Source organism: Simochromis diagramma, unplaced genomic scaffold (assembly GCF_900408965.1).
Source record: "Simochromis diagramma unplaced genomic scaffold, fSimDia1.1 OVJJ01000302.1, whole genome shotgun sequence".
NCBI classification, from domain to species: domain Eukaryota; kingdom Metazoa; phylum Chordata; class Actinopteri; order Cichliformes; family Cichlidae; genus Simochromis; species Simochromis diagramma.
Genome location: NW_024386792.1, coordinates 2,237,946 through 2,262,569, shown reverse-complemented (window position 1 = coordinate 2,262,569; position 24,624 = coordinate 2,237,946). Strand labels below are relative to the sequence as shown.

Genomic DNA, 24,624 nt, shown 5'->3' with positions numbered 1-24,624 from the left:
CGAGATAGGAAGATTAAGATAAGTTCAAACCGGTCATGACATAAGCCTCTCCAGATAGCGGTGAGATGGCAGGATTACCCAACACAATAAGAACAGCTAATCAAAGCAACAGGCTGGAGAATTCAGATGAGGAATTTTAATGGGGACTGATAAATATTAATCTTTGTGGTTGGATTAAAGAAATATATGTATGGCACTGCTACTTTAATATGTTTTACATAAGCAGCGCTATGAATATGTTTGTTAGATTCACAACAAGTTGAATTGTTTTTTTAAACTGTCAGACCAACAGATGTAAATATTTCACTTCAGATTCTAATTAACTGAAGTCTTTGTATCCATACATAACTAATTAAAGGTGCAATACTATGAGCAGTTTTGTTATGTACAGAAACATAAAGCAGAGAGGCTGTTGCTCTCTAACGTTCAGTCAGACTTTGCAGTGGTTAAGAATCAGGTTTTAAACCCATTTGTGACTTAAACTCGGGTTGACTGTTGTGTCAAAGCAAGATTAGCTGCGTTTAAGCTGAGCCCAAACTGGTGAGTTGACAGGTTTGTCAGAGTGCCTCATCATCATGTGTTGATATGTCAAATGGCTCACTGCCATGCAAACTGAAAGAGTAACTGTCTTTGTAATCATCAGTTGTATTGCTGTACTACTGTCACTCATATTCTTGTGATTTGCACTGTTTTCTGCACAGTTTTCTCTGTTGTGCATGTTCCCATTTTGTTGTGCAATGAATAAATATGAGTGAATGATTACACAGTGAGTGCTGTAGATGTGATTGTGTGTACCGAGATTGCCGTGCTTGACACTAATATGACAGTTCAATGCAAAACCATGAACCGTTACGCAGCCTTTAGGGATACAAAGTAGATTCAAGACATAGAAACAGTCTAAAACATCATTTCTAATGACTTTTGAGCAACAGATCAATGGACAGCATAGTTCTCTTTCAAGTTTTATTGCATTTCTCCAATCTTTCTCATCACAAGTATGTCTTTTTTCATTCTTTCACAGCTGTTGGCACTGCTGTATCTGTTTTGTTTTGTGATGTTACCTGATTAGGCATGTCTCACACTCATCATTTAACTTCATCATCGTTGCTGTTATTAATGGAGTTTGATAACATCAGCACAACACGAGCAAACTTGAACTTGATCAGAGGTCTAACTAGTCGGAGGAACATCGGGGCATGTTCATTCTATCGAAACTGATCTCCAAATGCTGTGAGCATCTGGGATTCTGGGGATTGTTATACAACTTACAAAGACCCAAGCTTACCAAACTGCATGTATTTGTACAACAATTTGACATCATTGTTAATCATTTATACATTTTCTAGTACTATTTGATGTAATGTCTCTTGTTGATCTGTTGTTGGTCAAAAAGGCTTTTTCGATATGGAAGAAAGTTAAAGATTTCTTTGGTTTTCCTAAAGAAGAAAGCAAGATAGCAAGACAAGAGTGGAAAATTTCTGTTTTGAAGCCCAATAACAGACAAAGAACAACCTGTTTTCTTCTTCATAACACTTTACATTAGTCTTTATCTTTGCCAACAGAGCCTAGTACAAAGGATCTTTGATGAGTGTAATGTTAAAAGATGCAGCTGTTCCAGCTGGGCAGTGTTGAGTGAGCACTGTAAACTGTGAGGAATATTTTCACTGAAGTCTTTATTTTATTTTCATATATGAAAGGAATCAGCTTGTGACTAACAGATTGATTAAAACAAAAAATAAATTAAAAGGTCACATCAGTGCAAGGTAAGTAAAGATAAAAAAAAAAGCAACTTTAAATTGAAATGCAAAGCTGCTCTTAAGGAGTCCAGTTATGAAAATAGAAAGCTGGAAATAAGAATCATAGGGCCACTTTCAGAAATAATTGATTGCTCACTACGCATGATTTTAAAACTACAAAAGCCTCAGTGCAAAAATCAATTCTTGCTACATCCCAAAAAGCTTTGCAATCTTTTTTCAAATGATGACATTTCAGATGAGACCTGTTGGAGATGATATCTCCTCTCAGACTTGTTGGTGATACAGCTGTAAATAGGAATAAAGCTATTTATGAGGCGTTTGAAGTGATCTCTATTCATCCCTTTATTGCTTTTTTTAATGCAAAACTGGCAGTGTTTTGTTTTCCATAGGAGACCATCCATCGATCCATCATCCATCCACAGATTTTCTGCTACTTATTCTGGTGTGGGTCATAGGGTCAGAAGTCCAGACCAAGCACAGACCTTCCTCTCCTCAGCCAACTTACCCAGCTCATCCATGGGGACATTGATGGTCCCAAGTATAGTCCCAAGTCCCAATCTCCCGCTCCTGTCTCCCCTCATTTGTGAACCCACTTGAAGCAGCAGTTCAGGGGTGACCTGGAGTGAGCACTCCATCATTAAGATAGATAAAAGAAGGATAAAGGATAAAGAGCTTGGCCATTGTTCCACATTTCTCCTCCTGGGTCTGAGATTTAACTAACAGGCAGTCTTTCCTCTCCTCCACTGTCAGATAGACTTTCCCAGGAAGCTTGAAGCATCCCTCTAAAATTGGAGCACACCCCCCGCTCCCCCTTTTGGAAAAGGAGGTAGGAACCTTGATCTGACAGTCCAGAGACACTGTCCCCAACTTCCATACAATACTGCAGGAGTGTCACCCAAGTCAGCTGAACAACATCCAGAACCTTGAGGAACTCTGGCTCAGGAGTTACCACCACAAAAGGCACCAAGTGCTTTAAAGTCACAGCTTTGTTCATCAGTGGAGTTTCGTCAGTGGAGGTACGAAACATGCTCCACTCTGTTCAATGTCCCCAACCTTTCTCATAATGCTGTCAAAGCTCTGCCCTCACTACCTCTGGTCTCCTTCCACCGGATCCAACTCATCAGCAGGTTGTGATTAGTTGACAGCTCTGCTCTTCTCTTTACCTAAGTGTCCAAGGCATGTGGCTGCAGGTCCGCCTATCACCAAGGGCCTCTCCATTGTGGTCAGACGCCTTTCCAGGAGACCGGTTCCAGAGTCAGGTGACCCTGACTTTATCTTGTCAGTACTTTTCAACCTCAAGCACTAGGTCAGCCTTCTTCCTCACCAGAGAGGTGATGTTCCATGTTACTAAAGCCAGAACCACTGATTGAACGAGTGGTGCGCTCACAGGAAGGCTGTGTCCTGGGCTGAGTCTGGGCCACCAGGCACTCTACTGTGAGGTCTTTGGTAAAAGACATTTGATAAAGAATTTTCAAGCAAAAGGGATTATCCTCTTAAACCCCAGTTGAGTCCTTGAAGGAAATACAGTGTCGGCCTCAGTTCTTACACAGTGCACAGTATAGTTTGTCTGTGTGCTAGTAGCTACACACACACACACATCTGCTAGTGTATGTAAACACCTGTGCTGTGCTGCTGACCACTATAAATGCTATAAATATCCTGGTTGGATCATTTTCATTATCAGTATTTTATTCACTGTGCCCTTTGTAAAATCTGGATCAGTTTTGAGCTCTTCATTTAGATGGTGTTTAATGAGTTTCTATATTGGTGAAATTCTGAAATCCTTGAAATCTACATTTAACCACACAAATATTATATATTTAACATGCTAGATTTCATGAAGCTCATAAAGGTACGAGCTATTAATAACACACCTTTGAAATATTTAATTCAGGCTGAAGTCCCATGACCTTATCCTGTTGTTTTGGTGTGTCAATGCAGTGAAATGAGCTGTTTTGGTATTAATTTTAAAGAGGCTAATAGCTGACACAGCTTGAATTGCTTGAAAGTGTTTGTGTGTATTTTTACATAATATATAACCCAGTAACCATGGAAATATGTTTAATTTGCTGTCAAAAAAAATGCCAATTTCATTTTAATTGAAATCACTGCAGTGTGCAAAACATAACAAAACTTACTTTGACAGTGTTGAACATTCTTAGTAAAAATCCTAAAACTTTCTAAATCAGGGGTAGGCAACCTTTCTGATGATGAGTGCCATCTAAAATTTCCTCAGATGTCAATGTGCCATATGATTGCATTAGCAATAAATTTAATAACGCTATATATTAACAGTTACACACTATATAGAACCACTTTATAGAATTATATTTGTTTGCAGATGTTGGCAGCTATCAGCGAATAGTTATCAGCTATTTTGAAACAAAAAAAAGACACTTTTTATCCATAAAAAGAACAGCAAATGAACTGTACAACAGAAAATGCAAATGCTATTTATGGTCTCCTCACAACAACAATAAGAAAAATAAACTGGGCTGTTACGACCCGGCTCGAAATGACCGTAACAAGAGCGGGGTGTCCCGTGACCTCCCACGCCCAAACAGACACAGCCACAGCATCGGACGTTTACAGTTTTTTTACAGTCGCTAACAAGCGCCTACCCATACTTCAGATACTTTTTCTAAACTCTTAACACAGACCCACACCTACAAAACACAATTGGCCAAATGGATAATATCCTTCCCAAAAATACACTCTGTTAAATATATACTAACTCCTCATTTCAAAATTAGAACACATCTTTCTCTGCACACACTAACTGTACAAAAACACTATAAATCTGACTCAAAATGAAATTAGTCTGTCAAAGAATAACACTTGTCTTCACTTCACAAGGTACATGCAGTCAATCAAAGTACACCAGGTGTCAAAATACTGGCTATTATTGACATTACAAAAACTGCATAGACTTTTATGTTTCAGTTTTACATGCGAAACATGCAATCCACCATTTTGACACCAGAAATGTCTTGGTTGGTAACTGTATGTCCACATGTACAGTAATGTTCACATTCAAAAGCATTCCAGTAAAAAGCAAACAAGTTTCTGTTTCTTTACTGTTTACTACAGGAGGTACAGTAGAAACACGGTATGATAGGACAGAGAAAGTTTTACAGTATTGCTTACAGTGAACAAAATATCCATGGAACACACAAGAGCATTCTGAACAAAAAAACAACAGCAAAAAGCCAAGATAAAAAGGGGGGGAGGGGGGCTAAAAAAAGGCAAAATTTGCATCTAATCTCTGCGATCTTCAGGGTTAGGCCACATGTTTTCATCAACATCACATCTGATGTTAGCCAAGTCGATGCACCTGGGATAAAACCGCCTGGTATGTTGGATCCACCCTTGGCAATCGTCAACTGTGATGTCCCTGGAGCCAGCATCCATGGCTTCAAGGAGGGACATCTGGTCATGTGGCTGATGGTCATAAACCTTCCACCTCCATGCAGAAAAGAACTCCTCTATGGGGTTGAGGAAAGGTGAATAGGGTGGAAGGAAGAGACTCACCAGTCTTGGGTGGACTTCAAACCATGTTGTTATTGCTTGCGAGTGATGGAAAGCCACATTGTCCCAGGTAATTACAAAGGTCCTCATGTTTTCACCCTCCTGACCCTGCTCTGGAACCAGGCGCTGGTGGAGATCATTGAGAAAGGCAAGCAAGCGCTCTGTATTATAGGGTCCAACCTGACATTTGTGAAGGAGTAATCCTGCATTTGCAATTGCTGCACACATGGTAATGTTTGCCCCTCTCTGTCCTGGCACATCAACTGTGGCCCTTTTACCAATCACATTCCGTCCACGTCGACGCCTTTTGGCCAGATTGAATCCTGCCTCATCGATGTATATGAATTCATGAGGGGCCTGGTTGGCCTCCAATTCCATAACTCTCTGAAACAAAGTTTATGTAAGTCATGTTAGTACTGTATACCATACTGTACTGTAACCTAGTATTGTGTAGGTTACCTACTTGCAAAGTGCAAAGCTTATAGAACTGGACATTGGATTGAATATACACTGTACCTGGACATATTGTCGTCGTAGCTCCTTGACCCTCTCACTGTTCCTCTCAAAGGGAACAGTGTAGAGCTGCTTCATCCGCACTCTATGTTTGGACAATGTCCGCGAAATGGTTGTGAGGCTGATTCTATCGATATTGTCGAATATCTCATGGTCCGCCACAATTCTGGTTTGTATTTCACGCAGTTTTATTGCATTATTTGCAGTAACCATTTCCACAATGGCAAGCTTCTGATCATTACTGAGGAGCTTTCCTCTTCCCCCAGAGGGTGGAAGACGTTGCATTCTTTAGAAAGACAGACAATTCAACATATGCATTACTGTATGACCATATTGACATGTCAAGTGAGAATAGGAACAATCCATGTAAAATGCAATACTTACCTGTTGGTTTGTTGAAAGGTGCGTATAATGGAGGCAACCGTTGACCGCCTCAAATTGGGCTGCACTCTTTCACCAGCCTCTCTTAGTGAAAGACCATGGTTGATGACATGGTCAATGATAGTGGCACGGATTTCATCACTGACTACTGTTCTTGCAGCCCTTGGAATGCCACCACCACGCATTCTTACACCTATACCTTGCTCTCTCCTTGGGCCTGCTCTTCTCTCTGGGCCCCTTGCTCTTACTCCTCCTCGACCAGACATTACAGTGTTTGTCTTTTTTTTGTTTCCAAAAACATCACTCCTCAAGGTCTTGCCTTATGAACCCCACTGAGTCTAAGCCAGAATGGAAGAAGCTGTGGTTGGCCCAATTTACCCAACATAAATCAGCTGTGTGTCAATTATTCAATTGTTTGTTTGTTTACAGCTGAGATATATTTTTGATATTGATATTGTTTTTGTACTGATATCATTGCAGGGGCAGAGGTTTTTATACTGTATCTAAGGTTTGGAATATTGTTTTTGCTATTGTGGGATGTTGTGTGTTAACATTCGTAGATACTACAAGAACAGTCCATAGTTTTGTTGGGAGGTATAACTTGTCTGTTAAGAAAATGTAAGCATTGTGGAAATGTGTTCACTGACTGCATATTGGGTGAACACGACATGAAATGTGTGAATGGTATGGCCACAACAGACCGATCCTGTGCTAATTGTGTTTAGAGTTTTGCAAATGTGACAACTGTTTGGACAAACGCTTGTTAGCGACTGTAAAAAACTGTAACAACAGTTTATTGACAACAATGGCACTCACGGTAGTGGGAGTGTATAATTTCGGGGTGAGCTAAGGCCAACACAACAAACAAAACTCAACCTAGGCTTCGGTTCCCCTCTGACCTGTTTACGGAAAAGAAAAGAAAGAAATAACACAGTCTGACCTCCCTGGTCTAAAAACACAGGAGAAAAGAAGGCTTCCCAAAATAATCGGCAGCTCACCCCTACTTGCTCCGCACTTCACACACATGCCCGACCTTTTAACCAAATAGCTACGGCCGCTCCGTCTGGACCTGAGGCAAGTGCACGGGAAGTCTGCCACACCCCCCGCACCGCAGCTGTTCGGTCGCCCTTTTATAGTCCATGTCCACAGCAGGAACCAGTTACATCAGGCTGTTCCTTTGGTCCACCAATCACAGCCGAGCCCCTGCACAGGTGAATTTGCATACACACATTAAGAAACAGATAACCCACCAACACAGGCACGTAACAGGGCCAATATGGCATGTTTGTTAATACAGAGATACACATGTTAATGTGATCTCTCTCCTACTCAGAGACACAGGTCTCCGAGTGTCCAGCATTCAGACGGCTGCCTGAGGACACGGAAAATCTGCTCACACAGATATGTAGAACCAAATACTGTCAATAAGGCCTCTGCAATGTTCTGGAGATTGTTAACCTTGTCATGTAGTGATGTCCAGCAGGTGAAAATGCAAGCTCCATGAACATGCACAGTTGTGGATTCCAGCTGCGTTCGTAGTTCTGCAAACTTTGACCCCCACAGAGTCGAGATTTTCAGTTCAATCAGCTGCATTTCGATGTCGCATTAACTGGCATTAACTCAGCCAGGTAATGCGAGACAAATCCAGCTGCTCATTAAAGCTTTCTGGTTTGAACAGAAAATAAAACATTGGTCCATACACCTGAAAGTCCTGAAAACCCATTGTGAATTCTGTGTACTTCCGTGGTGCTGATGCTCCTGAAGCATTTGAAGTGTCGGAATGTGGAAATTTCAACATCGCTTGAAAAAAGTGCCAGCTAGCAATGTCCCTCTCACCGGTAGGCTAAGTTATTTTTAGCCAATTACAAGTTGAATCTGGTAGTTGGGGTTGTTAGCTAACATACCATCAATAAGAAGCGGCACAACTAATGTGTCTATGCGAGCTAATTTGCAATGTGCACCGCTGGCCCGGCCATTTATTTTTTAATCCACCTTCTCAGATTAATTTGTGCGTGTCGGGGACTCGTGCCATCAGTTAACCCTTCGCGTGCCAGCAGTGGCACGCGTGCCCAGGGTTGCCGACCCCTGTTCTAAATCATACACACAGTTATGAGTGAGAGACATATGAAGTGAGAGAGGTGATGGAATTTGGGACAGTCAACAACATAGGACTTTTTAAACCTTTATTTAACTGCAAAGTGAACATTTTGGGATTAAGAATTGCAAGAGTATCTGGGACAGCATTAACTGAGCCTGGGGGAACAAACCTGAACTCCCAGAGAGAGTGCATACAAAGAACATACAAAACTCGACACAGAAGGGCTCTACCTGTGTTTGAAACCAGGACTGACGTGCAATGAGGCAACGGCGCTAACAACAACAACTGAGCCACCATGCTGCTCATGAATGCTGGAACATTTCTGCAGAATCAGTCAGCATAAAACATGAACAAACTTAAATTGGAAAAAAGTGAAACTACTGTCTAAACATTGTTTCTCAGAAACAGAGTTGACATAGTTAGAACTTGTAAATGAGGAACAGACGTTTTTATTCTTTAAATCTCTGTAAGACTCCTGTGTGTCTCTGTGGAAGATCATCAAGAATGTCCTAAAAGCATATTTGAAAAGTAGAATTTTAGAATAGGGAAAAATAATTCTGGAGGCAAAAACACCTCCCTATTTAAAAATGCATTAGGAATTTTTGATGTCGCTTGTATTAATCTCACATTCATCACATTTATCATTAATCTTATATTACTGCAGATTTTCTATAACAAAAACCAAATTAATCCTAAAAAACTAAAGTATATATATATATATATATATATATATATATATATATATATATAAATTATGCTTCTGATGACAATTTAAAATGGTTTTTTTAAATTAAGTATTCAGTCATATATCTGTGTTACACAATAAATTGATTCCAATGTAAAACAAAACAAAAAATCTCCTTTTTAGATCCTCAGTATTTATGTCAAGCTCGCCTGCTGTACAGAAATTACTAAATGAAGTATATTCATTCACTAATCTGTTGTACATTCAGGTATGACATGTAATCGGCTCTTTGCCTTGTGATTCCCTGCTGGTGCACTTAGCACTGACCAAGCATCTATGCTGAATCCTCACTGTAAATTCCTTTTTAATTCATATTGAATACTGATACTTGAGAATCCCACTGGGTGTTACAGTTGACAATGCAGGCCTGGCATACTGCTGTCCTGGTAATATTGATGGCTGTCATCCTGTGGATTAGAGAACGAATAGAATGATGAAGGATGCCGTTTTCCAGATTAGGATTGACCTGCTTTAAAACATAATGATGATTTCTTCTCATCCGATTAAAGCCCCCAACTGACCTAAATTATTTTGCTTTCTCTGCATTAAATTGAAACATATCTGACTTGGTAGCATGAAAAACTATTAAATTTACATTAATTTAAGAAGTTGACATTATTCAGTTGAAATTATCCCAAATCTTTAATTTCTGTATTTGTTGATTTGTGACTGACTGTCTCTCACAAGACACTATTCAGTGATCACGCACTTCGAATGCTATCATGGAATAAGTCTTCATCATTTGTAATCACAATAATCTGTCTCTGGGAGATCTTTTATTGCTATACTTATCATATACAGTACAGAAATTGTAGCTAGGCCTTAAACTACATTAGCCATGTGATAGGTCAACTATCCAGGTTGTGCTTGTCTGAAAAGTTAACTGAGGTCAGATCTCAGCAGACCCTGTACTGCCTAAGCTGGATGGGGATGCATTTTAATCATATATAAGTTATAATTATATTTTACACTAATATGTACTGTATACATTTTATAACAATTTTCAGGTCTATTTCATGTTTAGTAGTACCGCATGCACTGCGCACTTCCTGATTTCTTATTTTTTGGCATATTTGTCACATATAAAATTCATATCATCAAACAAACATTATTAGGTAAAGATAACCTGAGTAAATACAAAATAAATGTTGTCTTGCTATCAGCCCAGTCAGTCACTAGCCTGTGTATTGTAGCTGTTAAGCTTACAAGACAAGGTTTTGCTAGTCAAACTATATCATCTACATTGCTGTCAGAATGAAATCTCTGGGGCTAGAGTAGCCAACTGTAAAAGGTCAGTGCTCCACTAAAAACAAACCATCAACCCTTCTGTTTAATTCATTTTTCAAGACAATAGCTGTTGCTGTTATTTCAGTTTTTGTCTTTTAGCTTAACTGACTGCAGGTTTATTATCAGAAAGTAGCCAGTTCCTATGCTAACTTCAGGAGAGATCTATACAACACAAAACATAGATGTCTTTCATAATTTTTGGTGGGTAGTTTACAAATCATACATTTAGGGCTCAACTCTACAAAAGGATACTTTCTCCCAAAAAGTCAAAACCCAGTTATTCTGAGCACAGGCTCATCCTTTTACCAGTGTGGAAATTTTCTTTCTTGACTGGGAAGCAGAGCTTCTTAAATCCTTTCATACACTTTTGAGTCTGAAACGTAATCTGGAGGTTGAGATAAGACATAAGATAGATTTCCATGTTTCCATCTGCAAAAATAGGGATGTTGGTTAAATATTGCCAGCTTTACTGCATGTTTAGTCACCTAATGGTCGCTTTAGTCTTTCAGTCATAAGCAGTATACAACACTTCTTCTATATATGTGTGGGAAATGCATTAAAATGTGAACTGAAGTGGAAACTATTTGCTGTTAGGAAATAGCAAATGCAAGGTTGCTAGTGAAATGGTACTCTGATGTTGCCAGGGGAAAAAGAAAACATGACAAGCCTTGTCATGAAAGTAGAAAAAACAACTTAAGAGCAAAACCCAGCTATGCCTACAGGAATTATATATTATATTACTTGTCACTTCAGCAGTTCTCAGTATGAAGATTAAACAAAAAGGAAACACATATTATTATGCCTAATTTGATGTTTTGTAACAATAATATTTAATTTCCAAAGCCTATTATTCAAATTCAGGCTCAATTTACCTATTTCCCAGTGCTGTTGTGCAAAATGTACCAGAATTCAAATTATTTATGTCTAAAACAGAATATTTGTCATGACCACAGGTTAAGCTTGTTGTTGTTAAGTACTGACTTACAAGCAAATGCTTCTTTCTTTTCTTTTTTGTCCTATGCAACACTGCAGGCAACATATGATACACATTTCTGAAGCAAATGGGACAAAAATATGCAGAAAATTAAAAACATTTAAATGACCTGAATTGGACCTCGGCAGATCTCTACAATACTATTAAATTGGGGTTCCATAGTAATATTAAAGTAGTGATGACATAAAAGTGATAGCATGAGAACATCTAACAGCAGATCAGCAGTGCTCATGCAGCGCCTGCACAGCAGGCAGTCAGATGCTATAACCACCTTTGTCTTGGAAGGTCTTAATATGCATTCACTGTTCAGCAATTTGTTTGATATTTGTGTGTTTGGATTTCTGTATTTTATTATTACAGACTGCATATTAAAGGTGCAGCCTTCATCCACTGTGAAGCTGAATAATTAACTGGTCTCTAAATGACTAGGTATAGCAATCTGGTGATGATAATAAGAAACTTCCCTGGAAATTTGTACTTCTTTATTTATAGTCTGTGTTCGCATTTGTGAAGGGTCATTAAAGCTTACTTCATAACCAGCGAACAAAGAGTGCCAGAAGTTAATTTAAATGTGCTGAGCAGGTACAACACATGGATTTGAACCCAACTGTATTTTGTGTGTCTTACTATGGTAAAGGAAACAAAGAAGGGAAGGAGACATTACCTTCTCTTGGCTGTTTTAAGTAATGTTTTCTTTAGATCATCATAATAATAATAAAAATAATATTTAACGTGTCATACCTCCATCAGCCCATTTTCTCCCACTCACGGGGTCACAGCAGCCAAAGCAGAGAAGCCCAGATCTCCCTCTCCCTGGCCACCTCCTCCAGCTTGTCTGGGTGAACACCAAGTGGTTCCCAGGCCATAAATATAATCTCTCCAGCATGTCCTGGTTCTCCCGCAGGGCCTCCTCCAGGTGGCAAACACCCAGAACACCTCAGCAGGCATCCTTGTCAGATGTCCAAATCACCTCAACGTGCTCCTTTCAATGTGGAGGACTAGCGGCTCCTTTCTGAGCCCTGGGTGGCAGAACTCCTCACCCTATCTCTAAGGGAGAGGCCAGTCAACCTTCAGAGAAAGCTTGTTTCTGCTTATTTCCATGATCTCGTTCTTTCAGTCATTACCCAAAGCTTGTGACCATAGGTGAGTGTAGGGACATAGATCGACCGGTAAATCGGGAGCTTCATTTTTACACTCAGCTCTCTCTTCACCACCTGTGCAGTGTCCGCATCACTGCAGCTGCAGCACAATTTGTCTGTTGATCTCCCGCTCCTCTTTCCCCTCACTTGTGAACAAGACCCTGAGATACTTAAGCTTTTCCACTTGGGGCAGTAACTTGTCTCTGACCTGGATTGGACACTCCACCTTTTCCTGGCTGAGGACCAAGGCCTCAGACTTGGAGGTACTGATACTCATTTCCACTGCTTCACATTCAGATGAATTGCTCAAAGGCGAGCTGGAGGCCACCACCTGATGAAGCCAAGAGAACCACATCATCTGTGAAAAGCAGAGACTAGAGCAAGACGGACTATCCTTTCCAGCACCCTGGCATAGACTCTCCCAGGGACGCTGAGGAGTGTGATCCCCTATAGTTTGAGCATACCCTCTGGTCCACCTTCTTAAAGATGGGAACCACCACTCCGGTATGCCAATCCAAAGGTACCATCTCTGATTTCTATGCAATACTGTGGAGACATGTCAACCAAAACAGCCCTACAACATCCAGCGCCTCAAAGACCTCCCCCCTGGTGATGGTAAATGGCCTGTATTTGTATAGCGCTTTACTTAGTCCCTAAGGACCCCAAAGCGCTTTACACTACATACAGTCCAGGGCTCTAGAGTGCGACCAATTTGGTCGCAAATGCGACCAAATCTTTCAGTGGTGCGACTAAAAAAAAATATTTGGTCGCACCTGTGCGACCAACTGTTCGGGTAACAAAAACAAAAAAAATTCTCTGCAACTCTCCGTGTGGTCAACAACAGACACACATTATGCCCCTATCATGGACTAAACCAATCAGAGATAGTCAGGGGCGGGACCAGTTGAAAGTGCAGGTGGAAGAGAGAGGTGAGTAGCTTGAATAAAGCGATATCAATTCATTAACGGATTCCACAAAAAGACGTAAACACAGAGCGGACCCGACGCATCAGAATCAGCTTTGTCTTTCTCGGCTTTCTCACCCGACAGCCCGAACACGGACACGCTGTCGGAGCTTAGCGATTCTGATGCGTTGGGTCCGCTCTGTATTTACGTCTTTTTTGCGCTGATTCTAAGCTGTAGGTTTTGTCTCTCTCCAACCAAAATTTGCCGAGCCAGCAGCAACAGAAGCAGCAAACTACGCTTCACATTTGATCAATGTCGTCATGAATTCCCTCTTACCTTTGCTGTTTTGCTTCCTCCACAATAAAAATCACACTTCATGCACAGCTCTCTCTCTCTCTGTGTACTTCAGGAACAGTTTCCCGTATCAAATCTCTGTTTTCTGCATTATTCATTCGCTTATTACCCACCAATCTACCGTTGTTTACAGCAGCGTCAGCCGCTGTCTTTTTCTTTTTTCACTTAAATGACCTCAGACAAGAAAGCCTAATTTCTGCTGTTCAATACTGAAGAAATTTAAACTTCTTAAAATTATGCAAAATTGCAGAATATTGCAGAATATTTTTGAGGTTATCTGCTATAAAAAGCCAGACCAGGAAAATCTCCTTCATGTTTTTCTGTGTTTTATTCTCAGTTACTTTCACACAAAAGCATGTGCTGTGATGTTCACAATTCTGATGAAGTCTCACATGTATCAGTACTGATAAATGATCAGAATTATAATATTTCTGACTGTCTGAGGCTAAATTGAATCAAATCAGGACTTTGAGAACCGGAATCGAATGGATTATAGAAATCAGTGATGATACTAAGCCCTAGTGAGCAGCCTAGGCCTGACAGAAGTGGATGTAGCTGTGGGTAATGAGAAAAGATGAAAAGAACGATTGATAACTTTTTTGTTAAGTTAAGGCCTGATCTGTCTGAAATTCATAGCCAGTGCTCTTACACGGTGCCATCAATCTTTGAATGCTGAAAAAGCACAGTGTATCCAGGAAACACATTATATACTGCAATAAATGCACTGCCCACGTGTCCCCTCTCCACACTGCCTTTCAGCAACAGACAGCAGCAAACAGGTCGTCAGAGGAGGCCAAGATGATGATTAAGTGTAACATTTTCTACAATATTAACAAAGCACTTTAAGCACAAGTTTGTTTGTTAATAATTTAGAAATTAATATTGTCTGTATGGACTTCCCCCCCAAAGAAAGTGCACATGTAAAACTGCGGTGTTAAGCGATGCTGTTGAAAAATTTGAGTGCGCCTAACTTTTGTGCTGGTACGCCTAAATTTTTAAAGTTAGGCATACCGGTGCGCCCATGTCAAAAAGTTAGTCTAGAGCCCTGCAGTCATCCACCCATTCACACACACATTCACACACAAGTGATGGCAAGCTACACTGTAGCCACAGCTGCCCTGGGGCGCACTGACAGAGGCGAGGCTGCTGGACACTGGCGCCACCGGACCCTTTGACCACCACCAGTAGGCAACGGGTGAAGTGTCTTGCCCAAGGACACAATGACCAAGACAGTCCGAGCCAGGGCTCAAACCAGCAACCTTCCGTTTTCAGGTTAACTCTTGAGCCACGATCGCCCACGATCGTGATGAACAAGTTGTCCTCCTCGTCTCCATACTCTGCTTTTGCTATGGAAGTTGTGTCAGTGGAATTAAGGAAGTCCTCAAAGTATTCTTTCTACCACCCGACAATATCCTCAGTCGTCATAGAATAGAATAGAATTAGAATAGAATAGAATTCAACTTTATTGTCATTGCACATGCACAGGTACAGGGCAACAAAATGCAGTTTGCATCCATCCAGAAGTGCTTTAGTGATATAGATATATTACAATATATATATTAGCAATAATATAGATATGTAAGTATATTACAGAAATGGGTCTATTATCGTATGTTATAATGCACACGGTATGAAGTATGTTGTGAATATTCTGTAACTATAAGTATGTACAGGCTGTAGTGAGTACAAGCTATGTACAGGCTACGAACAGGATATAAATATGAAATTAAAAAAAACTATACAGAAATCTGAGATATACAGCTATACAGAAATGTGAACTATGCAAGTTAGAAACAGTTGTAGGATTAAAAATTATCGTATGTACAGAATGATTATTTACACAGAGCTATACAGTAGTGCAGTTAAGATAAGTGAGATATGTGGATAATTTCTACAGAGGCTATATAAAGTGCTAGTGGTTGTGAGTGGTGGTTCAGTCCATGTTATTATTGTGTGTTATTGTGTGTTTGAGGGTACGGTTGTCCATTGTGTGTGTGTGTGTGTGTGTGTGTAGGTGGTTTTGGGTGTGTGTATGTCCAGTCCATGAGTTTAGTGTGGGTCAGATGTCAGGAGGCAGAGTCATACCACTTGCTTAATCTCTACAAAAACCTAAAGTGTAAAAGTGACAAACTGTGGTTTTGTGATTGGTTATTTGATCGACTATGACATCTATCTTCTTCTAGTTGCTTAGAAACCACTACATGAAACAAATGTATTTGACAGCAAAAACAATCATATAATTATGCATGGCATGCACATAGTAGATTTGTTATGGGAGCAATAGACTTGGTGTATGATTATATACTGTAATACAAGACATTTCAGTAGTGTATTATACAAGATAAATTGAATAGCATTAATTGTTGCACTGTTATAGTTTGACAGAATCAGTGGCCCATTTCAAAGGTACAGTTACTTTTGATAACTCACATTGAAAAAACCAAACTACTATTAAGACTACGCAAATGATTAAAATTCAACAGACATCAATGGTATTTAAAATTAGAATGAAACACTGATGTTCCATCTAACGCGTCAATGTTGGTTATTTCCATTTGAAGATTTTCATGAATATACTCCCTGCTGCGTGTCATCTGTACATGGTTAAACCTTGAGACAAAGGCTTTGGCAGTTCAGTTCAGTCATTCAGAGGGGATCATTTAGGGGCTATGTAGTTCAATTCTGGAACTAAAGCAGGGTGCTTGATAAGAACATGGGCAGCATTTTTTCACCTGGGTTTTTATGCTTAACTAAAGTTGAGCTAATACTTCTGCTGCAGTTTTAGTAGTGTTTCTGTATTGATAGCTACTCTATTAAGGCAACATGCTTGCAATTGAAAGTCCAACAGTAACTTTCTTCTCTCTGCTAATCTTTTAAATGATATTGGGCTAAGTACCTGCCAGTATGAATATTAGCATTTGAACCTCAGAATGCAAGTTAGCTTTAGTACTGTGTGACAACGTTTAGCTTAATTTAAGCAGATATTGAGTGACTGAATTATGTTGTCCTTTTTAGTAAGTGTTTTAGTAAGTGAAGTAAGTGTTCAACCTTATGTACAAACACTTATTGCATAAAAAAACATTTGTAAATATAGATACATGGCTTTGGATGTGTCCTGTATCTACTAGTTTGCAGCACATATGCCAAAGAATAGTGAAGATATTTTTTGTGACTAATTTGTTAATCATAGTACATTCAGTAGAGTTAGCAGTTGTTATCTTAAAGACTGTGGATACTTGTTCGATCAAGACTGGCTGTCACTATTTGGCTGGTGTGTTTTGTGCATGTCGTTGTTAAAATTTGTTTAAGATTTTCAAAAGACTTCCAGGTCATTTCCTATTTATGCTACTAAAACATACTTCTGTGCTTGTAGATTTTGCTAGTTTGCTTGCACATTTAACTACAACTTAATATCCTGGGAGGATAATAAAATATTTAGTTGTATTTCTATCATCATGTTAGAATCCCACACCTAAATTTAGCTCAACATGTAACAACACACAGTCCTTTGAAATAACTGAAATACCAGAAGTATGGAATATTATTTCACCTTTGAACTTCTCAGCACTATTCAGTGATTATTCACTATAAGTGATTCATGAAAGAAGAAAACTGTAGGAGGCAGTCAACTGTATTGTAAACAAGAACATCTAGAAAACATTAGTAAAACAATTAGTGAATCTTTATCAGAATATCAAAATTATCTGTATTTTTCAATTTGAAAAATGTTTTGAATGCACTGTTGCAGCACTAGTCACAGTGCATACTTAAAAATGCTTAATGAACAACTGGCCAAATGCATTTGCCATATACAGAGGATCAGTGAGGAAGATAGGCATTCCTATTTGCAGATATCTGTAGTTTGTGAGTAAAGGCTGATACCTCTATAAGCACAAATCTGTGAATGTATGTCAAGTGTGGCACAGACAGACTCTTAAGATATGGTATCTTGAGGGCATTGGTACAAATCCAACTACACACATGCACATGCACTCACACACACGTGCACCTTAGGAATCCTTTAATCCTGTGATATGGAGGAGAGGATTTAAGCAATAAGAGTCCTAAAAATAACACTAAAGTGCCAATATAGGGCACTGATATGATACAAAATTGCTGCATAGTCATCGAAGGTGACAGGTTTAAACCATAAAGTAACTTCTGTCAGTCTTATCTCAGCACCACAGGGACACATCTACTTATTAAAAGCATTAATGCCATACCAGCTACAGACAAATTACACTATTTACAAATTCAGTGTGCCATGTCTGTTGGACCTGCATGGTGAAAAACAGTCAAGGGATAATTGCTACCCATTACATGCACACTGGCTTTAGAGAAAAGCCAGGTTGGGTTGTTTTTTAGATAGGTAATTGGAGTCCCCTCTTCTACTTTCAGAGTTCAGTTTGAGTCACCTGCATGGGCGAGCAGCTGATAAGAGACTCAAATTCCATCTCTCTGGATGTGTGGTAATTGAGCTGCCAACAGACATCCAACCCACTGATGGTTACTTGTATGGCAGTCCAGCTCTGTATCTGCAGTGCATCTCAGATAGGAGGAGCGAAGGGGGGTTGGGACGAGGTCATGTCATGCCACTCAAAAGGAGACGACTCAGATCTTTCAGGTCTGCTTGTAAAATCTTGACACTGCTATCGCACACCATCACTGTGGCTGGTGACATGAGAAATGGATGTACTATAACTGAGTGCTTCTGATGGCTGCACTTAAGTAAAATGTCAAGGCTGTAGCACAGTATTTGCTAACATATTCTCATCTGCTATTTTGGAGCTTTGAATTGATGCCAGTTTCAAATGCTTGCCAGTACAATCAACACTGACATTTTTAAATTAAACTAACACCAGATCTTTGCAGAAGAAAAGCATTATCTTGTAATGCTACAACACACTAATGGTGTTAAAGTGTGTTATGAAATATTTGGTTGTTAAAAAAAAACTGGATCTGCCATACACTATAGTACTTAACAATTGTAAAAATATTAGATCAAGGAGAATATAGTGCAAGAATATTTGCATATATTTGGATCAGACACAGATCTATTGTACCTAACACAGTTGCTTACACATGATGACCCACACTTTATATCGAATATGCATGATAGTAAGCTTAGAACTGGAAACATTTTTCCCAATTAAAGAAGGCCAGATCTTCATTCTTGCGAAAGGGAAGGGTGCACTGCACTCAGTGCTTTGCAACCAGTAATGCTTTTAAGCACTGCTACAACTGAGTCTCTCTCACACATATAATGTACACTATGTGTCAGCAAGCTCTCATGCATGCAGTTTTTTATGTTTGTAACATACAGTGTGAAATTATTTACATTAAAGACTGCCTGTACTTATGAACATATACAAATCCTGACAAACTATAAATCCAAACTATAAATCCATTGATCAACATCTATGACATGTTGATCAATGTATGAGATTTGTGAGTTTTAGCCCAGTTTTCACTGTGCTCACTGGGAACAATTTAATTGAATTTGAATTAAAATTGCAATTCACTTAACTACTGAAAGTCATAACATACAAATTGTAAATTTTTATTTATAATTGTGGCATTAAAGCTGTGGAAAGATTGACAAGTGTAAAAGCTTCGTAAATCCCATCTAAAAACACAAGATTCTCTGTGGGTAGGGTCTCCAATGATGCAAAATAATAATGTTCCTAGGTTTAATCACACTTGCTACCTGGATACTACACATTTTTAATAGATAGCCAATTTTTTAAGCATGAGCCTGACAAACATGAACATTTACCACAGATGATAACTCTGATGTGCTTCTGATTCATAAGAGGCATGGCTTTTTAATTCATGTAAAAAATATAAAAATAAATGTTTGTAGTAAGACACAGTATTCTCATGGACATGGAAATGTTTGGCATATGAATTCTCGCAGTAAAACCTGCCTGAATGTGTCAGATTAAAGCCCAATAAAATGCCTTCTTTATAGAATAGGGATTTGAAAGAACTTTGGTCATTGTAATGCACATCAAAATCAGCAGGGCTTCTGAAAACTCAGAGGTATTAAAACTGCTTTAGAACTGTTTAAACTAGGATGGTACAAGCATACTGAATAGCTCAAGAGGGATGTGTTCGGAAGATATATATTCAGTGGGTAAACACATCTAAATCATAAAGCTGTGGTGGGTAATTTCTGTGAAGTAAATGAAGGTGTGATTAATTCAAGTATCCTGGTTCCTGCTCGTGTGTGATTACCAGTGGGCCATAAATTATCCACTGTACTATTCCGCACCCCAGTCTTATCCAACTGAACTACAGGAGAGGAAATTTTCTAATTAACTGTGGGTTAATTGCTCTAGCAGATGATGCCAGAGGAGAGTGTGCCTCATGTGGCTATGCATTTTGTTTTTTACTTTAAGGGGGAAACCAGTTTAAAACCAGTTTAAATTCTTATTACTAGTTACATTTCTATATAAAAGGCACGTAAAGTTTGTTGCGAGTGAAGTGCTAAAGCAGCCAATCTGGAGATAGGTTCATGGCTAAACCTGGACCCTCTGTGGCCAATTACCAAGAATACGTGAATGGCCCTCTGAAGATCTGCTAAAAGATGTAAATGAAATTCTTTCTGCGATCTTCACTGAAACCAACCAGCTGATCTACATCATGGAGGGAACTTAACCAGCTATCGGAGGTGCAGAAAGGTGTGATGAAGAAAGGGGTGCCTAAGAAGTACACCAAGCTGCCCATACCTGAAGCCTTTGCCAAGCAAAGACTCACAGCCTTGGCCAGCCGCTTGAAGAGGTATAAAGCCAGCAGAATAAACTAGATGTTCTCCACCAAACCTGTCTCAGTCAAGGGTCTTTCTATAAGTTCTCTGGTTTCTCTCTCTGTTTCTCCCTCTATTTTTTTGTGTGTTTGTGTGATGATCATGGTCGGGACTCACCCAGAGTCCCTGACCTACTCACCTGTGGATGATCACCCACCTTTGTCTGACGAAAAATTACCATCTCCTTCTTAAGGCGGTGGTTGACAGTCATTCAGTGCTGGATCGTGGACCTACCTCGTCAATGAAACCCTCATCCCCAGAGATATCTGATCATGTTCCTTGTGACTTCTGGGAGTAATTGTGTAGTTCCCTGTGCACAGGTCTTCTCTGGTGTTCCACCTCTGATGAATGGTGAGAGAGAGCGTTCCAGTGTTGTGAGGGAGTGTCATTTTTTGGATTGGATGTATGGATTTCACTGGATTAACATTGTACTAAACCTTCTGTTGTTTTCACAAGGTTATAATAAACTAACAACTCCTGCTTCTGAGTCTAGCTCACCTACTCTAGACTTGACAGAACCATCCAAGGTGTACTCGGATTCAAACTCAGTTGAAGGGAAAAATTGTAAGAACAGTCCCAACAAGGCTGGAGATGGAATAATACTGGAAGAGCATATGGAAGAAGAGCACAATTCATAACATAAATGCTCAGTGGCTGCCGGATCTAAGAGGAGACTACATTAACCTCCCTCAACATTACAGTGGCAGACATCCAACAAAGGGCCCAAGTATAAAGAGTTAGACAGCACCAGGCCGTGACATGATCCACAATTTGATAAAAGAGCTTACAGAAATGTAAGAAATGTAGTTTCATTAAATTTTTATACATGTTTTACAAAAACAGATAATTCCACTGTGATATTGTTCCTATTTTCAATTCAGAATTATACTTTATGACCTCTATGATATGACATTGCTGCAGCACAGAAAGATGTGTACAATACACCTTATTTCTTTGCCACTGTGGAAAGCATCACATTTGTGAGCTGAGGGCAAAATCACAGGCTGTTCCTATCACTTGTGAAATGTAAATGTAACTGTGAATGTTTCGGTTGATGAAAACAGAGATACCTCTGTGACTGTGAGTATGGGGCATGCACAGGCAACTCTTTGAGGGTGGTTCTAGGCAACATTACATTTTATAACTGACAGACCTGAAGGATTGCTGAATATTGCAATTTCTCTGAACTGGTTATATTGTGTAATAAGAAGCACCAGATCCCTTGGAGAAATGTGTTGTCTTTCTGGCGATTTCAGATGTGTTTTTATGTCTCTGCTGTCAAAAACATCCCAGCCACACAAGGGTGAAATGAAAAGGACATGTTGAGACTTTGTCACACCAGTCAACCATGGGACCGATGTATTAAGTATAGATAAATACATCCCCCCCCCCCCCCCCCCCCCCCAAAGAATTGGGAGGGTGTGCACAGTGTGAATGAGAGTCATTTCTAAATCAATTAAACTCTTTTTTTAATTCCTCTGATTTCTAAGGCATCATAGGTAGTACTTTGTTACTTTGTAACTAAAACTGAAGTTTTGGGGGGTTTGTGAAAAATGTGATTAATTTCTGATGAGTGAGTTAGTTTCTTTGTTCTCTGATTACGAATACTTGGGAGAACAATTTCTTAGAAACCCAGATTGCCTACTTTGATTGCCTACGGTTAGAGTTAGGGTTCATATCAAATATATTCTTTTTTTAGATTTTCTTTGATTACATGCTCATTTTGAATGTCAATACATTTCAAAGGTGGCACAAGGGCAACAAGAGATTAATAATTCCATGTAGGTCTATACAGTACATACCCATATTCTCACAGTGAAGTTTCCTGAGTGTTCTGAGGGCACCTGCACTAATGTAACATTCCCAAAACATTCTCATGAAGTGGTGTACTTTAAAGGCTACGGGGAATGTCTTGACATTGTAACCTTTAGAGGATCAACCTTAAAGTTAAAGTCTGTGGACCTATTTTGTTCATTAACTCGGTGGAATGTTTGAGGAACTTTAACTGACCTTACAGAACTGTTTGCAGATCTTTCTGTGACCTAAGGTTTAGTATTTGAAATAGTATCGAAATACCATCAAACCATACTGTAACATTTTTTCTTTAAAAAAAAATCTGACTTATACAATACAGAGAAACTTACTGGGTTTGGGTGACACTCAGAAAGAACAAGCCTTTGTGGACTGACTAAAAGGTGTTATTTATTTAAAAAGTTCAGTCCACACAGACAAGTTCAGATGGAAAGAAGTAAAAATGAACAGCAAAAAGCTTACCCGTACATTCATGGCCATTTTGTGAAATGATCTGCCCTTGCACATTAAACAGGCCTCTTCTCTTTCTGAGTTTAAAACTCTTCTGACTCAGTTTTTTTTAACATTTTTTATTTTATTGAGTTAGTTATTTATTTGATCTTATTTTAAAGTATTTTTATTTTTACTTTGCTATACTATTTGTATATGTACAGCACTTTGTGAACCCTGGTTTTATGTTAAAGTGCTTTATAAATAAAGCTGGTATGGTATGGTATTTTGGAGTCGCCAATTAACCTAACATATGGATCTTTGAGCTGTGGGCACACAGAGGAAAGCACTGCAAACATCCACCACTGTTCAGCACTCTTTAGATTAAAGAGGAATGGAATATCTATTCACACATAAAATCAGATCCTGGAGTATTTTGGCAATGATTCAGATTTTGGAACTTTGTTTATGTACACCAACAATGTGGATCTTTATATAAGAGAATTACGATGTGATTGTGCAGACAGTCAATTCAACTTTAATTCAAGAGTTTAATAAAAGTATTGCAATAACTGTTTAGGAAGCACAACCGTATGGCTTTACTTTCATAAAATACAACATATCAACTATTTACTAAAGGTAATTTATACTTTACATACTGCTTAAAACATACTGTTATGTTTGTACAACACAGCTTTCAGACTGATATTAATTCAAAATACATTAGTTTCTAGGATACATAGATAAATGATTTTTGGACCAGACATTTTTTCTTATTTCAAATGTAAACAAATATATAGATACAGAGAGTGAAATATTTTTTATCTCCAACTAAATATCAAATTGGCTCAGAATATTCAGAAATTGAGAAATATGGCTTTGTTGAGAGAAGTCATTATGTACAGTAAGTATATTATTTGTTGTGCTATTCATTTAAAATATATGTATGTGCACTCGGATTCTTCTGTTCATCTACAGCACTGGAAAAGATAATACCCTATGTTTGCACAGTGAATGCTGGATACATTATTAAGAGAAAATATATTTCTCACAGAAAGGTTTAAAATTAAAGTCATATCCTCTCTGTCTGTTATCTGTGTTGTGTGAAACAACAGCATTTATGGAATTTCAGTAATGAGTCTATTTTTGGTAATATTCTTCCTGGTTTTGACTCAGATACACAGGGATCTCATTTATACTGCAATTAATTTGATTTCAGGTATGACTAAAACAGAAGACAAAATGCTTTTTATAAAGTCCACAGCATGTCTTTTCTCCGGTTTTCCTTCTCTCACCCCGAATGGTCACAGCAGATGGCCCCGCCCCTCCCCGAGCCTGGTTCTGTCGGAGGTTTCTTCCTTTTAAAAGAGAGTTTTTCCTTCCCACTGCTGCCAAAGTGCTTGCTCATAGGGGGTCATATGATTGTTGGGTTTTTCTCTGTATGTATTATTGTAGAGTCTACCTTACAATATAAAGCGCCTTGAGGCAACTATTGTTGTGATTTGGCGCTATATAAATAAAATTGAATTGACAAACTGATTAAACTGAATAAAGTCTTACTTGGATGTGGGGGTGATCTTATCTGTAAGCCTAATCTACTTTTAAGGTAAATACTACTCTTTCACTATCGGCAATGCAGCACCAACAAACTGATGACCTTCAGCTTTGGCTTTGTTTGTAAACCTACTATAACAGATGTAATATGTACCTGCTTTTATTGTCTTCTACCATTGTTGTCTGTCTAAAGAATCCACTGGTACTGGATAATGGTAGATCGCAAGGCAGGCACCCTCACTTTTTATTTGAAATTTATCGATCTAAGGTGCATAATTGATGAATTCAATTCTTAGCATACAGCTATTTTCCTTTTGGGG

General features: G+C 39.0%; 1 protein-coding gene across 1 annotated transcript; it reads right to left on the bottom strand.

The window, feature by feature from the left end:
- Positions 1-5,011: 5,011 nt before the first annotated feature.
- On the bottom strand, positions 5,012-6,293 carry LOC120728701. Its single transcript, XM_040023767.1, has 2 exons — positions 5,802-6,293; positions 5,012-5,669 (listed from the first exon to the last, which is right to left on the bottom strand). The coding sequence occupies exons 1-2, from the start codon at positions 6,081-6,083 to the stop codon at positions 5,016-5,018; spliced, it is 936 nt and encodes a 311-aa protein (XP_039879701.1). The 5' UTR covers positions 6,084-6,293; the 3' UTR covers positions 5,012-5,015.
- Between the last annotated feature and the right edge of the window lie 18,331 nt (positions 6,294-24,624).

Coding starts and splice junctions, on each gene's coding strand:
- LOC120728701 (XM_040023767.1), bottom strand. CDS start 6,083: ATGCAACGTCTTCCACCCTCTGGGGGAAGAGGAAAGCTCCTCAGTAAT. Junction 5,670..5,801: donor TACGACGACAATATGTCCAG/GTACAGTGTATA, acceptor ACTTTGTTTCAG/AGAGTTATGGAATTGGAGGC.